Here is an 18,068-nt window from a genome sequence, read left to right on the forward strand (position 1 = left end):
CGTTCAAAAATCAAATATTGTCCGTTCTCGCGAGCCGCGTCGAGTTGGATAGTCCAACTTTGCCAGCTCGACACTGCTGACGTTCGAGCGCATATATTTGCTCGCGAGAGCTCTTTGAAACTCGCATCAAGTATTAAGTACAAGCGTTAACGAGTCGTCGTCGATCCGTATATCCCTTTGTCTCTGTCTCTCTTTCTCGAGAAAGGCGAGGCTGGCCGGGACAGCACTCGCGCGTTTTTCGTCGCAATCCCCCCAATTACTCTTTCCCTCCTTCTATTTATCTCTCTTATATACGTGCGCAGCCCTCTTCTCTTCCTTCGGCGCTTCGTCTCTCCATCCCCCTTTCCGCGTGCGGTTCTATATATAGAAAAGAAGGAAAGGAATCGCATGAGCGCGCGATTTACGGCTCTATCCTTCGATCAACTTATTTCTCTCTCTCTCTCTCTCTCTCTCTTTTCCGCGGATTATTTCAACAATGGCCCGACTTATTGTTTGACTTTTTCTCGGCGCCGCCACGAAAATGGATTGGAAAAGTGTATTGGAGTAGGAGTGTCCGTCGTATAGAGATGAATAGAGACTTCCTCGTGATTGCGACACTTTTACGAGCGAGATCAGAGATGATTAAATAAATAATCCTCGTACTAAGACGGGCTTCTTTTACTCGAAGCTATATACGCGATGTGATTCTTCGCTAATTGCTCGCGATTGTACAGCCGCGCGACACTGTTAATCGCTGGATTGAAGCCGCGGCTGCCGCCGGGCTGACTTGACCCAGGCTTGTACTACTTGCTTTCTCTACTCCCCCCTGTCTTTCACCGCGCTGTTCGCGGTAGCGGCTGGCGCTGTGGCTTTCGAGCTATTCCCGCGAAACTGAATTTAACGATAACAAACAAACTGTTTGCTCACATTCTGTCTCAATTACCGGTCGATGGGAAAACGAGCTCGGCTAAGCGGATGAATTCGTTTACGTTCGTTTGTACTCGTTAGATAAGGAGAATGAAAAATAAAAGGCGAACGCGTGCACTATTAATCAAGCTGGTCTAATAATAAATCGCCAGCTCGTAGCTCTCTCCGGTGCATTATGAGATTAAAATAGCCCCGGAGGAATTTTTAAACGAGCCGAGAAAGGGGATGTTTACCCTTGCGAAGCTCTCTCGGCTGAGTACAACGCGGCTCCATCACCGTCTTTAATAACTACGCTACGTAAGAATATCATTGTTTCGAGGCGAATAATCAACAGTGGTACGTATTCCCGCATGTATAATGGAGAGCGAGCAGCTTCCGCCTGCGTTACCTCGCCTCGTCTTCCGTCGACCGGGCGTTACGCGTTGCGTTAATTAGCGAGTTGCGCCTCGAAAACACACGCCCGTGAAAAACAAGTCGATCGATTCCAACATACGCGTGTACATGCGAGAGCGTTGCCGTAACGTCAACGTTTTCCTGCGGTAAAAAAAGACACGTGTGCCCGGCCAAACTCGACCCGTATCTACTTAGTCCCGCGGCCGCGTCTAGGGCTACTTTTCCCTTTGATCCCTTTGCGTATTTAAAATTAATTTAGCGAAAACACGGCGTGTCTCAAAGGAACTTTTTCAGCCGCAAAAAAAAATTGCACTTACACACACCCACACTCGAGTGGTAGAAAATTCGAAAAAGCGAGCAGAGAGAGAGAGAGAGAGACAGAGAGAAAGAGATAAAACCAAGAGGGTACATGCCCGGCCCCCCACGTAAAAACATACCATCCCTCTCTCTCTCTCTCTCTCAAGTCGTCCGGGGGTTAAGATCCGCATCGCGCTGGTGGTGCGCGCGCGCCGCCGAATCAAGCCGAGTCCGTCCGAGCTCCTCCTGCGCGTATACACGGGATCAGCAGCATCAGTGCAGCAGTGCGCGTGCCGAGAGCAGCAGCTCGCGCTCGAAAAACCTCCTCTCTCTCTCGGCCTTATCTCTCGCGTGGGAGCTATTATCTCCTTCCTCGGCTCTCCTGCGAAAAGGATACTCACAACATATTGTATACAAGGACGTCGCTTATGCTTACTAAGGCTCGCGCGAGACGAGCCGAGTAGTGAAGGTTGCAGCGAAGAAAGTGAGAGTACATACCGAGTGTGCTGGTGGTCCAGAGAGTGCGTGGGAATAGAGCGTGGTGTCACTCTGCTGCTGCTGCTGCTGCTGCAGCGGCGGCCGCTGCACACGACCCCCCGGGCAAATTCTCTCTCCGGAGCTGCGCAAGCTCGCATAGAGGAGGAGGAGGAGGAGGAGGAGGAGGAGTAAGAGAGAGCTGCCGTCGACCACTGCCAGTCTGATATGCGCCATCCGCCGACAGACGATTATGGTGAGTCTCGTTCCTCTTCTTCTTCTTATTCGTCTTCTTCCGAGGACGGCTCTCGATTATCGCCTTCTTTAATGGCTTTCTGTAATCAGGAGGCGAGAGAGATTTCATTGAGGTTACGTAACTCGCAGAGAGAACAACGTGCGAGGTGAGAGAGTATCGATTCGCGCGCGCGGAGAAAGTAGACAGAGGCGCGCGCCTCGCGATTATTCCGCAAGATCAACAGAATTTCTATTTGTCTTAATTTACTTAATACTCCGGCGTTTGCTCTCATAGAGCGTATAGGCACACGGTCGCACACTCGCGAGAAAATCGGCCGAATTGAATTAGCATATATCGCGCGCGGAGAGTCGAATTATCATCGGAGAAGCATTACAACAGCAGCGAGATGTCTGCCACGCGTGTTTATTATACACGGCTCGAGCCTGCATTATAGTTATTAATAGCTTCTGCAGCTGCGCTATTCCATGGATAAATTAAACGCGCACGTGGTCTACTCGCCAGCACCGCCACTGCTGCAGCCGTCATTATCGTTGTGTGTATACCTCGCGGCTCTCCTCCCTCTCTCTCTCTCCCTCTCGTTACCACGATTATCGTCGTTATTAACGAGCGCGACGTCGGATCGAGATTACGATTATAATACGAAGTCGCAGGGCTCCGGTCATGCGCGGCGATGATTAAAAATGTATCGCAAGCGCAGGGGCCGTTCTCGTTATACCCCATTGACCCGATTCCTCGGCTGCGGTGCGCGGATAGATAGATACGAGAAAAAGCGCGCGAAATTATGAACGCAGTCGCCGACGCGAGTCGAAGATTCAGGAGATCGATCGAGAGAAATCCTCGCGACCTAATTATTCCAATCGAGAGATTATAGCCGAATACACGAGGGTATAACAGTCTCGGATGACGATACGATGTTAGCAAAAAAGAAGACGAAGACGAAGAAGAAGGAGCGGATGGTGAGAGCGCGGGAGGGAGTATTGATTTTCGAGAGTGGCTGTACGCGCGCGCGTGTGTGTGTGTGTGTGTGTGTGTGTTTATATATGTGTGTGCTCCAGCCGACGCTAGTGCCACTATGCTTTTCATCTCTCATCGGCTCATGAATATTATCGGCGGGGATTGATCGTCGTTGTGCACGCCGCGCCGCGTGTCTGTCTATCTATATCTGGGTTGCGCGCTCTGATTTTCACTCGCGCCCCGTCAAAACAGCAAGCAAGCGCGTGTATGCGAGAATTATGCGCGCCGATGTATCCTATACGTATATCCGTGTTTTTTCTTCATTCGGCCCGAAATAACAAGCGCGCGCGATTGTTGCGTATGAATAACTTCTCCGCGAAAGCGTGTACATTCTGCGGTATAATAAAAACACGTCGCTGCCGCGGCAGGAGCAGCGGAATAATACAACGTGTGTACGAATTAATTGTACGATACACAACGTATCGCATACGAGAGAGCTGATGCTGCGTGTGTGTATACGTGTACACGTATATTTCGTTCCAATGAATACTTGATGCAGGTTACTATATACTAGCGCATAGTTTTCCGAGGTCGCGTTTATTTTTGATCCGCGCGATAAATCAGCCCCGAGCGCGAGCGAATCTCTCTATGCATTACATTATGCAAGCGGGAAAGGGCAAACGCTGGTTAGTATTAAAACCGTACGTTGGGGCTCTATTAGCGGACACGAAAAATTTAGAAGAGAGAAACTGGAGTATATACAGTCGGCTCGTGTAACGCGCGGCTTATATCGTATCGAGGTCGCGCGAGCGCGTTGGGGAGACTTTAAAAGCCTCGCGAGAGATAAGCGATGTACGTAGATATTCCTCGGGACACGTATTATCCCTTATTCGACCGCTTTATCGCTAGAGAGAGAGAGAGAGAGAGAGAGATAGAGGCGCTCTCGTCTTTCTTTTTATCGCCGTCCGATGTTCTCCTCCCCGTCGCGCCTCGGGCGCGTATAATTTTTTTTGTTAACGACAATCTGTATACCTATAGAAGCAACAAAGTCGCGCGAAGGATTACGTAAGCAGATGCGTATGCCGTCGAAGCAGCATCAAAGTACAAAGAGGAATAATGATCTAAGCGAAATCGCGGACGAGCGCAGCAGCGTTTACGCTATTGTTCGCCGGATAATGCCCTCCATTGTGTATATGGGGCCACGCGCGCGCGCTCTCTCAAAGCGGCTGAAAAATCGGTTAAATTCGCTCTTAATGAACGACTGCACTGCCCTACTACTCTTTCCTATATACGAAATTATTTCCGGACAGTGTAGAATATCGAGCGGAGCATCTCTCGTAATCGCCGCTTTAAAAGCTCCTGATTTTCCGGCGCTGCACGCTTCATTGTGTGCCGCTATAAGTAAGTCTGCACGTCATTGCTCTCTCTCTCTCTCTCTCTCTCTCTCTCTCTCTCTCTCTCTCTCTCTCTCTCTCTCTCTCTCTTGCTTCGTCTTCTTTCGCTTATTGATTTTTCTTTATGTCTTCATCTCCGCGGCTGTGTGTATCTTTCTGCTTCGCCGCCACTGCGACGAGAGCTTTTAAATATTTTCAGCGGCGTAATGTGATTGCGCGAGACGGTCTCTGCTGATGCGCTCTTTTTTCTCAGAGAGCTAAGACGAAGGCGCTGCGCTCTTTGCGGAAAGATTTAGAGGATTTTTTACGAGGGTGGCTGTCTTTATTTTTTCCCCTCCCGAGAGAAGCTGGTTACAGCGCAAGATTAGCGAGTAATTTTATTTATGGCGGGAGGAAGTTTCCGGGAACGGTGGCGTTCAAGGCCTTTTGTTTTTTCAGCGAGAGCTTGTTTACGAGACGGCCGCGCGGCGGTATAACGGGATTTTAATCGAACCGATTTTCACGACTCTTTATTGTGTGTGTATTTTCAAAGCTTTGCGCTCTGCGCGAGATGAAAATTAACCGTCGATTGCAGTACGCGCGGAGTTTTCAGTTTTTTTCTCTCCGTTTTGTTGAATATTTTATATTGAGAATTTTCATTAATACTTGACGCGCGTAAAACAAGCTCTTGCTTTATAAATATTCGGTGTGAAATTACTCGATGCAGCGAGTTGAAACTTTTGCGCGCAGTTGTGATTCGTTACGGTAATGCGAAAATGCTCGACTTGCGCGATATTGAAACTGAAGTATTACTTTCTCGCGGCAATCATTTCGAGTGCATCGACACTGAGCTACGCAACGTGTGACTGGGGCGATTCTATTGCCGAGCACATCGAGGACATTGTGAGGTCATGCCAGGTGACTTTTTTCACTGCTTGATCAGAATAGTATCGCGAGAGAGTCCGGTGGTGATCGCAGACGTGAGCCGAAATAAACGAAAAGCTGATCAACGTCAACGGCTATCCTATACACATACCCCTTTTACACAATAAGCCTCACGTAATCGTGAAAACCTATCCTAATGGAAGTGTCAGTATGAGGGGCCTACATTATCCTTTTCTTGAATTCATTATCCGAGTTATGAATTTCAGCAATATTTTTACGCCAACTGTTAAAGCATCAGGTAGAGAAGAATTTATCAGTGTTATGCACAGATGAGCTAAGTCTGGTGATATTGAAATATGGTCGTCGGTCGTGCCGATCAAGGTGATTGTTCCGAAGATAATCATTCAATTACACGATGACTGTGAGCAACTGGTCGGTTTAGTACCAGCTGTTACTGAAGTAAAGATAAACATTCCTATAAGTTTATTGTCCTACTCGATCATTATCCCACACTGGGAGAAAAGTAGGGGCGCTGTCGACCTAAAATGTGTCGCGTCTCCAGATATGCTGGCTATGCTATGCAGTACGCGGGCGCTCTGCTTCACCAGTGTTGTGGTTGAACAGTCCTCTCTGTTTGGGCGCGTGACTCGCCCAAAATAGGCGCACGTATCACCCGTATAGGCGCGCGTATCACCCGTGTACCGGACGTATCGCTAGACACTAGGTTAGTGGCGCTGCTCTTCCACTTTTCTCCCTGTGCAACAGGGGTTTTACTGATAACTTATGTTATGTATAAAATTAAACTGATTGACATGATCAAAAATGCTTCTCGGAGTATCCGTCACACTGCCATCCGCGCAACTGGCCACTAGATTGATTTAACCAAGTGTCATTCTCGTGTCTATGGCCTTCGAAAAAATGTGAGAATGGAAGAAAGCGAGATGCATTTCGACAGCTTCGAAGATTTAGTCCGAGCACCCTTTCCAATTTACATCTACCAAACTGATCATTTTCGAGTGTTATTTAACGATTCGGAAGACGTCATCAAGCGGATCGAACGCAAGACTCTTAAATCAGACGTCAACGAAACATCAAATGCAAGTTGCTCGCTATCGCAGGGCTGACGGCTCACCCATGATGAAGATAGCCAATCCACCGCTCAATTGCGACAGGTTAAATGTTTTTGTCCAACCGGGCTTCCCCTGTGCCGAAAAGTTCTGCAAGATTCGACAAATATGTCTACAGACGGGCATATGGGAGAAGTTTTGAATTTTATACCTACTCGCAGAATCTGCTATCTACGTGCAATGTGATTTTTAAGGATTTCTTACTTCGACTCAGAAAATATTTTCAGCAACAGACGCGAGGGTTTCACCTGCCACCTTCGTATACTTAATTTTAATGTATAATCGATGAAACACCGTTTGTACTCGTGTGAATAAAATGTATGCAGTGGAAAAAGTCAAAACCTGGCCTATACTGTCAGTCCTTCAGCTTTTTACAAATTCGCTCTTATCGGATCGAAAATTCCGACAGCCGGCTTTATACCTACAAATCCCACTTTACAAACCTTGAAATATTAACCACACGCGGAAAAAACCATGCACACGGCAGTGCCAGTCGCTCGCGTGTTATCATCCCCACACATCGGCATTAAAATTTCACCGACAATATGCACCGCAGTTTCCTACACCCACTCGATACGACTGGCATAAACACGACTTAATCATAAATTCAGAGCTCTCTCTCTCTCTCTCTCTCCCCCCTCCTCCTGCCCTATTGATTCAGCTCGACAATGCAGGCGCGCCGCAATAAAAATAAAGCGGATAAAACGGGGTAAACGCTCTCTCTCCCTCTCGTCGCGGCGACAAAAGCGGCGACGTGTCTGCGCTCACACACATATCGAGGAAAACGAGGACAGCAGTCGGGCCGAGCGATCATCGGCGATTATTCCAAGGAACGCGCGGAGCAATTCCACTCGAGAGATCGTCTACCTCAGGAGAGAGATAATGGCACACCACGGAATTCAAATTTCGTGCGAATGCAGAAACGAGCTTGCAAAGCTCTATCGATTAATCGCGTCCGATTATGCCCCAGCTTTCTCCCTCTGGCGTCGCAGCTGTATAGAGCGCAGCTGCACAGGCTAATCGAATAATGCCTCGCGTCCATGCCTTTGAGCCGATGCGTCAGTTATTCTCAAAGCGTCGAGAGCAGAGCGCGTTAAAGTCTCGCGTCGCTAAATTCGAATCGCGCGTCGAGGACCAGTTTGCGTCGATGAGCATCAGCCATGAGTGTGTGCAACGCGTATACTATCGGCTTCGAAGCGACTTTGTCGATTGCCGATGAATGTTTATTGCTCTTCGAGCTCTTTAACGGTGTAGCGCGCTTTTTTCGAATTCATTCGCGCGCGTGTATTCGTCGGAACTTTGCCCGGCGTATATAACTCGGAGGGCGGATTTTAATCAAAGTCCCGGTGCGCGAGAACTCCGAGAAACTTGCGAAACAAAGGCAAACTTTGACGCGCCGAGCGTCGTTCACGCGTCACGCACAATCGGCAAAGTAAGCTCCGTCTATACGTGTAATATACACTATATGCTGCAACATAACCGGAGAAGAAACTCCCGACGACGAGCTGTTTTTTTCTTTCCTCTCCGGCGATTCTCGGCGACGCCTTTCCGAAACGTATACATACAATGCTTGCTCCCTTTTCACGCCGCACGACTTTTATCTCCCCGGCGCTTTGTCCTCTCTCTTGGCCGCCGGACGCTCTGAGCAGTTTCCTTCGTTAATAAGTAAACGCGCGGCTGTGATTCCGCGGACGGGATTTTCCCTTTGTCGGAAAAGACCACTTTTTTGTGTACACGCGTGCGTTAATCAACTGCACAACTGGCAGACAGGCAGTGAGAAAACCGGATATAGCCCGCGTGCGCGTATACGTTTTCCGGGCTTTTCTCTCAGCGTTTTCATTTTGGATACTTTTTTCATATCCCCAGTTTCTCCGGTTTTCCGCCGAGTGGCCCTCAATCAATCGATTTCGAGGTGGAGATTTTTTATTCATTCCGTTTCTCTCTATATATACGCGGGAACTTTCCAATCCGCACTAGGCGCCGCAACTTTTTCAATTTTCTCCCCGGCTGAAATCATCGTTCCGTATTTTTCGAGGAGCAATCGATAGACGCCTCCCTCCGACGTCGAGTAACGCTGTATACAATGTGCTTACGGAAAACGCAGCGCCTGATAAGATTATGTTTCTCTGCCGCCGCAGCCTGAAAAGCTGCAACCGCTATACTGGAAGAGGTATCAGATTTTTCCTTTTCCGTTGGCAAGTGGCCGCTTGAAAAAAAAAATCGTAATCAAAGGCCGCTTCGCTCCTCGCCACAGGTCCTCGAGCTTATATATTTTCGATTCCTCCATTTCCCGCAGCTTCGCCAAAGGCAGAGAGAGAGAGAGAGAGAGAGAGAGAGAGAGTCCGATATCGAGGCAGCAAAAAGGCGTGCGCGAGTATTTATACACCGATTCCCTCCGGCTCTCGCGCCGGAAATTTCGCGACTCGCCCCAATTCTCGGCTCCTCCGGCTGTTTCGATTTCCCCCTTTTATACACACGTATACACACCTACAGCCTCACATACACACACACACGTTTTCTGTTTCCGCGCGTACTTTCTTCGCGTTTTTTTTTTTTTATACAGGGGAGCGCGATGGAAAACTTCGTCGTTCGCATTGTGCTCCCAGCGAGTGAAGCGCGTGTCAATGGTTTCCAGCAACCGGAGACTGAAAGCGTGCCGCCGCCGCCGGATGAAAAATTGTTTCTTTCGCGCAGTGCGCGCGGCTGAATTCTTTTCTGCGATTTTTCGCGAGACGCGCGCCAAGTTTCTGTGAGCGGCGTTTCGCGTGAACTGCATGCGCGCCTCTTTTTTTCAGTCCACGCCTTTTACGAGCTCTTTCGCTTTCGAGTTATGGCTGTTTGCAGTTTCTGCCGGGCGTGAATCAGGCGGAGTTTCTCGTTTTGTCTTGTTGATGAATTTTAAATTCTGAGCTTTTACACGGACGAGCCGAGTTTTGCTGATTAATCGCGTGTGCGAAATGTTGAATTACGTTGCTTTCGTCGGCGAATTGCGGATTCTAAACAGTAAAAGCTTTCAAGTAAAATTACAGAGCGCATACAGCCGGTTTACAATGAGAACCTTTCGAACGATTCAGTCGATACAAACGGAAGGAACATCCGACCGCGCAAGAACAGACAGCTGTCGAAAAAACGTAGAGCGCCAAGAAGAAGGCACATCCACTCGAACGAGCGAATCGTCGAATTAGGCGCGCTATTTTCCTCCCTCGCTCTATCTCTCTCGCTCTTCTGCGGTAACGAAGTAAAACTGCTGGCGCCTCTCGTACAGGAAGGAAATTTCAGGACAAAAGCTCCGCAGCCCATAGCTCCCCCGCGTGCGCGCCGCACGCGAAGGAAATGAAAGAGCGGGACGACGGGTATATATATATAGTATTCGTCGTCGCTGGGCTGGGCACAAAAGGTTCGCGAGCCAAGCGAGGGAACTCTTTTCTACGTATATAACATTCGTGACGAGTCGATTTGCAAATTCCATCCTCTCCCGCTGTTTTCACTGGAGCCGCACGCCGAGCACGTTTAATTAACGAGCTAATTAATGATTCTCCCGGCTGCAGTTACATTATCGCATAATCCGAACGCCAATTTTATACGAGTGACAGCAAAAAATCTAACCGTTGCACTTTCTCTTCTACTTCTTTCGGACGAGTTTCTGCGTCGCTGACACAAAGTGCAGCACGTACTCGAAGCTCCAATTTCGTTGCTCTTGGAATCTTTACGGAAAGCACCTCGCACGCCGGCTATGCACAGAGAGAAGTCGAGAGCAGAGTCTCGATAGGTGCGACGCCATTATTGGCTAATTAAAGACGCGATGCATTAGTAGTGCGGCGCTTTCGCTTTACTCTCCACACACGCGTACGCAGAGCCTCTTGAGAAATCCCTCTCTCTCTCTCTCTCTCTCTCTCTCTCTCTCTCTCTCTCTAGACGCCGCCGACGCAGGAAATCCTCCAGAATGCCGAGCGCGTGTCGCCCGCCTGGAAAAGAAAGAAAAAGCAAGCAATTAAAAGTTGTTATAACTCGCTTAAAAGGAGCCAATTAAAAAGTTTTCGATCCGCGCGACGAAAACAGCGTGACTCAAGCTGCACGATTTTTAATATATAACAAAAGCTCCCGCAAGAATCGATATGTACGAGATTAATTCGGGCTAATAAGTATGCAAATCTCGCGAAAAGCAATCGCGGAGGGAAGATTGATCGCTTCTCCATCTCTCTCGGCGAGCGAAGGGACGTAAGAATATCTCTCTTTCCTATCGATTCGAACCTTTGCCCTATTCGCAGAGCTTTTATCTCTCCGAGCTCTTGTATAACTCGTTCGATTCTTCCTTCCTCCCTCCTGAATATTTCAAGCCTCGAGATTGTTTCAGCGACGAAGGAGTCGTCTCCGCGCTTAATTCTTAAATACCGGAGTTACTCCCCCTGGACGAAGTACGATTCTCGAATATTCATTTTTCAGCTGCCACGACTCTCCCTCTGTCCGTCGCCTCGATACTCAAGGCCGTACGTTTCAATAATCGAGCCGACGCGTGTCGTCAAACACTCGACGAGAGCCCGCGCGCGATCGATTCGCGAAGTAGAGAGAAAGCACATACCTATACAGCATCGGCCCTGTAAGTAGTCGTATCGAATTTCAAAGCCTCCCCCGCATTTTCACGGCTCAGCGAGTCTCTCTCTCTCTCTCTCTCTCTCTCTCTCTCTCTCTCTCTCTACCGCAGGATTAGCCTTTTCTCCTTGGAAGACGCGCGCGCGGTATTCAAATGCCACATACCCACACCGTAAGAGAGAGAGACGATCGCGCACTTGGCCGGCCATTCAGAGGCGCGGCTTGCATTATGTATGCGGACACGTTTGAGTGACGCGATGAATACACGCTGCGCCTGCTGCCGCCGAGATATCAGCTCTTTTCCCGTTCGTTCGGCGAAAATGTTTCGCGGTTAATCTGCGAGTGATACATTACACAGCGCAGGAGCGACGCTGGAACAAAGGTATGCGCTGCGCAGTGACGGAAGTATTACAGAAGTGTGTCGGCTCGCAATTAGCCGAGGCGCGCGCTAGTCGCCAACGGCGTTATGACTATATTCACGGCGCATAATCAGCAGCAGCCACGAACGTCGATGCCGCTATATGCATACTCGACTGTCACTCCGCACACATAGCAGACGTGTGCTCGACCGGTTAAAATTCACGCTTGCGTTGACGCGTCCGACGTGATTCTCTGTGCTGACAGCCCCGGCGTCTGTTCGGGAAGTCTGCGGATCGATCGAGAGCAGAGCGCGTTAATTATGCCGGATATGTTTTTGCGCGGGAAATCAAGTTTTTCCAAAGCTCTAAACAATGCATAAAACGCAGTAGCGCCGAGAGGGATCGGGGTTATTCGCGAGACGTCTCTCGCGCTTTCGGCTACACTGCACACGTGCGGATGTTCCAGACACTCGGACACGTCTCTCGAGTCGACGCATGACTCTAGCTCTATCGCATTTTTCGCGACTGCGTTAATTGTCCGGCGTCGAGCTTCGTATGCACTCGAGAATTCGGAAGATTAATAAAAGCCTGAGATACATGGGGAGAGGGGGGGGACACGTAATCCGCTGCAGAGCAGCAGCCGTATAATTTTACGGGGCGAAGCTCCTTCGGAAGTAGTAGGAGTTCAAAGCTCCGCGCGCGCGGCGGCACGTAATCGTCGAATTTCCGACGAGAGCTGCGCGAGGAACTCTTTGATGAATGGCTGTGTGCTACTATATATATATATATATACCAGAGCCGACGACGAGATCAAGGAGATTGGAGAAGAAAAGCGACGACGTTTCGGGATGAAAAATCGGGGGCTGTGCGGTAGAGAAAGAGAGTTTGAGCTAATAATCCCTGTTAAGAATAAAACGTTGTATTTATTTTGCAAGCTAACGAATTCGCCGACAGGTGCTCGAATTCCGAGAAATGAGCTTGCCACGTCGCTCGGAAAATTAGAATTTTAGATCCCGAGAGAGAGAGAGAGAGAGAGAGAGATGGCTTTTTCCCACCCACGCTCGCGCGCATATTCGCAAATTCAATTCCGCTAGCTGAAATTTGTTCCAAGCCATATCTGCGTGCGGTGTTGGTATATAACCTCCGGCATCCGATACACGCCATTATTAGACGCGCGACTCTTTACGAGAAGCTTATACGACACCATCGCAATAAAGTTCCACGCATCGGAACATTACTATATCGGTATACAGGGCGGTTAGGCCTTTTTCGTATTCTTCTTCTGCGGCGATCGACTTGGCCAACGGCCCGAATTTTCCCCTCGAATTCCCGAGAGCGAATGAAAACAAAGGATCGATCGAGAGAGGGCCTGCACAATGTATACGCGCGCCTACAGTTCGATAAACACACGGCACAGCAGCGGTAGGGGCTTGTATTTCGAAAACAATAAAGGGCTTGCTCTCTCGGCAGACTAACGGAGTATACGCGCGCGGTTTATATTGCTGCTCGTCTTGCCGTAATCCCCCCGAGCGCAACATCGAGTGTACGCGATCGCTCATCTCACCGAATGAAAATACGCGCATGTAGCTATACCGACGACGACGTGTTTTCGCATCAACGACGAACAACGCCGTGTATAATTAAGCTTTCGTTTCACAACTCTTATCATTAGGCGCAAGACTATCCGTTTCTGCAGTACAGCGGAGAACGTGGAAATACTTCTGACGCGCGGGCAAGAAGGGCATAACGGCTTTTGGCTTTGTGGCCGCGCGTGTTTAAAGATACTGAAAAGGGGACTTTTTATCTCTCCCACACAGCAGCTCGTGTCCTCCATTCCTCTCTTTCTCTCTATTTTCTCGTTCTCGAAGCCTCGTTTGCTCGCGAAAAGTACAAAGACCTTCTCTCTCTCTCTCTCTCTCACTCCCGGTGGAATAAAATTAGCCCATTGACGAGCGAGGGGGAAAAAAAAGTTTCGCGCGAATATATCGCCGAGAGACAAAGAGAGAAAGGGAGAGGGACAGGTTTATTCGCGCGCTCGGGGAAAATAATTCCGCCCAATATGCGGCGAATTGCAGAGGAAGCGGTTTACGCGGGAAATTTAAATGCGCGATTTTTCTCCTTTATTTAGCCGTCGCGCGAGCGCGAGACAAAGCGCTAAATCGGGCCGCCGTGGAATAAGTGCGAGCGAGGAGAACAATGCCGAGCAGTAGAGAGAGCTTTTATAATATGGAAATATGCGCGAGATATTCGCTTATGATTATTCATATGTACTCGGCTCGGGATTCGAGCGGCTAATTTTTTTCTAATGAGGAGATTCCAACCGAGACATATCCTTGTTATAAAATCGACGGAGAAGCTGATGGCGGAAATGAATCGGAAAACGATAAAAACCGTTACATAAACCATATACATTTAAAGGGAATAACAGGACGCGCGCAAATAAGAGGACGACGATAGGCGGAAAATCAGTCGCGCGAAATCGAGTTAATCCGCGCCGCGGCGCGTCGACCGAAAATCGACGACGGATCGCCGGGAAATTGAAACTAACGGCTTGATTATCGGGCGTTTCTCTCACTCTCGTTAATGCGGAAACTCGCGACTATATTTCGCCATATCCACTCGCTGCATCGAATCGCGGTTCGAAAGACCCAGCCAATGCGTTTAATTCTCGCGCGACGTAAAGCTACCACTACCTTTTTTATTTTTATTTTCATCGCGCTCGACGCGGGCGTAAAGTGAAAAAAATCGTCGCTAATTGCTTACTGTTCCACGAGACTTTGACTCGCGTTCGCGAAGTATAACGAACACGGCTGCTGCAGCAGTAGCGAGTATTATGTGAGCAGCGCGCGATAAAAAATCGAGGCACGAGCTGCGCCCCGGCGTTTTAACATAAATTTGCATGCGCCGCTGTGTTTTCGATGCTGCGGAATTTCGTGTGTGTGTGTGTACGCGAATTTTAATGGCTTCCTTTGAGTTTGATAACAGCTGCGCTTCTTTTTCGAATATTAGTCGACTGCGGAATAACAACGTTTTCACGAAACGTGTGTGTCGAACACGCCGCCAGAGAGAGTTTCGCAGTGGTAAGCACGAAAACACAACGCGCGTACACCTTCCATCATCCGAGAGTCCCTGTGGACGCGCAGGAACGTCGAACGTATACAGCGAAAACCATAAGCTCGCGCGCAACTTTCGGGAACAAAAGCAGCGGGGGAAAATTCCCTCCGACGAATCGAATTTCTCTCTCTCTCTCTCTCTCTCTCTCGTGGCACATCGACAGCGCGGGAGAGCAAACTTGCTCGTACAAAGTTTCGATTTTTCGCGGCAGCGCGCGCGAGTTTCCATCAAGTTGGCTCTCTTCGGTTATAATCCCTCTTTTGACGGGGCAGCGATATAATTATAGGCGGCCATTGCCTGACGACTTGACCTATTGAGCGCCGCGGTTCAAGTAGGTCGCAGCGCCGCTGCCGTATAGCTGGAACATATTGTTTCCCGGAGCTGCTTGCGCGATATTTGCTCTATGGATAATGGAGACGCGATGTATACACGTGCGCGCACTGCACTGTGTGTATTATCGGGAAGGGATTTTTCAGTCCTGGAACGAGTTGATCAAAGCCGACTTTGACGGCGAAGTTTCGCCGGGGCTGCGAAAATAATTAGCGAGCTGTGCAGGTGCCGAGAGAGCGGAGATTAATTTTTCGACGGCTTTTCCCACGGCCTGGCTTTTAATTATGCTCGGCGACTGATTAGAATCTCATTATGCGAGAGCTGCTCGAGGAAAGTTTGGCAAATCGTCGAGAGAGATCTGCGCGATGAATAAACATCCGAGGATCCGAGCGCGTATACGTCCGCGCATAGACGTCTCGGAAACCAGGCCAGCAGGCTCGCGTAAATAGCGCATCCGTCGTACCTGCGATCGGGCAATAACCGCTGCCGCGTCAGAATCGATCAGGCCAATAAATCGAGAACCGCGAGGTAGAAGGAATCGATCGTCGTCGATTAATGCGTACGTCGTTTCGTTTGACTTGCAGAGGGAAGCAGCTGATGCCGGGGCGCGGGCAGGCCGCGGGCTCGGGTATCTAACCTCGATGCCACTGCTGCGTCTGCTGCTGGTGCTCCTGGCGCTGGGCCGACGCGAGACGCGAGCTCTGAGCTGCGGGCTTGCCGAGCTCGCCTGTAAGGCCGGCCACTGCGTGCCCGTGGACGCCTACTGCAACGGCATCGACGACTGCGGCGACGGCAGCGACGAGCCCGCTCTCTGCACACCCTGCAACCGCACCTATCACGGCCGCGAGGGCCGCACCTACCGCCTGGACTTGCCGCGGCCGGCCGAGGGTCGGCTGCCGTTCCTCTGCCACTTGACCTTCACAGCCGGCGGCCAGGGCTATGGGGAGCTTGTTCAGCTGCTTTGGGACGCCTTTAGTATCGGTCGACTCGAGCCAGAGTCAGAGGACGTCAGCGCGAGCTGTCCCGAAGGCTCAATGCAGCTGGCTGAGCTGGGAAGGCCGTTCACGGGCGGCTCGTGGTGTGGACCAGGAGAGGGCCGGGCGAGTTACTACAGCGAGACGAGCACAGTGACCGCCTCGATTCGGCTCTTCAGCGCGCCTCCCTCGGTGCCCTTCGAGTTCCGGCTGCGCTACCGCTTCGTCTCGAGGCTGGAGGCCCGAGCGAGGCTGGGCAGCCCCGAGGCGCCGCTCGAGCGGGGCTCGCCCGTGCCCGGCACCTACTGCTCGCGCAACTTCTACGAGTGCTACCAGAAGACTTGCCGCGTGCAGAGCCCGAACTACCCGGGCGAGTATCCGCGCAACGCCAGCTGCCTCATAACGCTGCGGCAGAAGGAGGTGCCCACCTGCAAGCACGCGATGATGTCGGTCAAGTCGAGCTCGGCCGGCGGAGCCGTGAGTCCGAGCAACGCCAGCCTCAGCGTCTGGCAGGACTGTCCGCAGGAGAAGGACAGGCTGGTGCTGCGGGACGGCTCCCGACTGGAGGACCCGATCCTCCTGATCTACTGCGGCGGGCCGCTGCCGAGGATCACGGCCAGGGGACCGGCCATGCTCGTGGAGTTCCGCAGCTCGCCGATCGCCGTGCCTCTGGGCGCCTCCTCGCTGAGACTCGAGCTGGAGACCCAGGTATACCGCCGCTTGTACTGTGCGTGTGTGTGCTTCTCTCTCGGCTCTGTGTACTCAGCCGCTTTCTCTCTCTCTCGTTCTCGGGCTTCAGGTGGTGTACGTGGACTCGGACGGGCTGGACTACGCGCAGACGCCGCAGGGCTGCTACTTTTTAATCAACGGCACGCTCAAGCGCAGCGGCGTGCTGAGGGCGCCTTTGCACGCACTGCCGCCCGGCACCAACTGCACCTGGAGCGTCAAGGGCTCCGTGGGAGACCGCATCTGGCTCTACTTCGCCTCCTACTCTCAGGTCGGTTATACTTCCATCTGTAAACATTTTGCTAAGTGAATAATCGATAAAATACAGTTTGAAATTCTTCTCACCTACAGCGCGATCTCCGTGGCATCAACGAGAACAGCAACGTCTCGGTCCTCCAGCAGCCTCCGCACTTCCAGCAGCAATCCCATTCACAGCAGATGGACTATTCGGTGCCTTGCGCGGTCAAGCTGACCCTTTGGGATGGCGCTCCAGCCACGGGTCTGCCTTTAGCGGTGCTCTGCGACGAGACGCCCCGTTTATGCGCCCACGCCGCCCTCAGGAATTCGACGCGCACCACCAGGCCTTGTACCGCCGACGAGAGCTACCTCACCGTCGCCCCCAGTCTCACCATTCGAATGGAGGCGTTACTCGGCACTGCCCTTAATACCGTCAACTTTCACGTGAGTATACGCTTTTTCCTCCCGCTTTTTTTTTTTTTTTTTTGTTGGTTGCCCTCTGCTCTAGTTTTTTATTTCTGAGGAACAACACCGAGCGCGTATTCGGAGCGAGACCAGTAACGGCTGCTGAATGGGAGCATTGATGGATGTTACGAGTGCGCAGTGATTTTTTTTTTATTTTTTTTTATCGGTGTACGCCGCTGTTTTCGCGGTGCGCATTGGAGAATCGACGAGAGAGCATGGACGTTTTTAATCTTCGATGATACCAGACGTGACGTATACAGACACCGATGCGTGTATCCATTATCTTATACGGCAGATTTTTTCAGACTATATTCCGCACTCATAATTCTTGATCCTACTCGCGCGAAGTACAATAACATCGGGGCATTTCATATCGCGAATCTAAACTCGGACGATATCCATAAACGCGTTAAAAGCGGCTACTCATTAAAAACTCGAGAAGCGATCAAGCTGCAGCAGAGGATCGGGCGCGAAATTCCGCACGGGCACAGCAGCGGTAGCTCCGCATTAATTAGACGGATTGAATCAATATCGATTAACCCGGCTATCTTGCCTAATATCGCGGTTCGCCAATCAAGAATCCATTTCGTCAATTATAAAGCCGGCAA

General features: G+C 50.6%; 1 protein-coding gene across 1 annotated transcript in view; it reads left to right on the forward strand.

Annotated features, from left to right (window-relative positions):
* Positions 1–18,068, forward strand: part of LOC100114753 — a 26,527-nt gene continuing 8,459 nt past the window's right edge. Inside the window, exons 1-4 of the mRNA XM_016990432.3 lie at positions 1–2,326; positions 15,643–16,740; positions 16,832–17,029; positions 17,110–17,439. Coding sequence (XP_016845921.1) covers positions 2,324–2,326; positions 15,643–16,740; positions 16,832–17,029; positions 17,110–17,439 — 1,629 coding nt within the window. The 5' untranslated portion in view covers positions 1–2,323. The remainder of the gene's footprint in view (positions 2,327–15,642; positions 16,741–16,831; positions 17,030–17,109; positions 17,440–18,068) is intronic.

The sequence above is a fragment of the Nasonia vitripennis genome, chromosome 1 (assembly GCF_009193385.2).
Source record: "Nasonia vitripennis strain AsymCx chromosome 1, Nvit_psr_1.1, whole genome shotgun sequence".
NCBI lineage: Eukaryota > Metazoa > Arthropoda > Insecta > Hymenoptera > Pteromalidae > Nasonia > Nasonia vitripennis.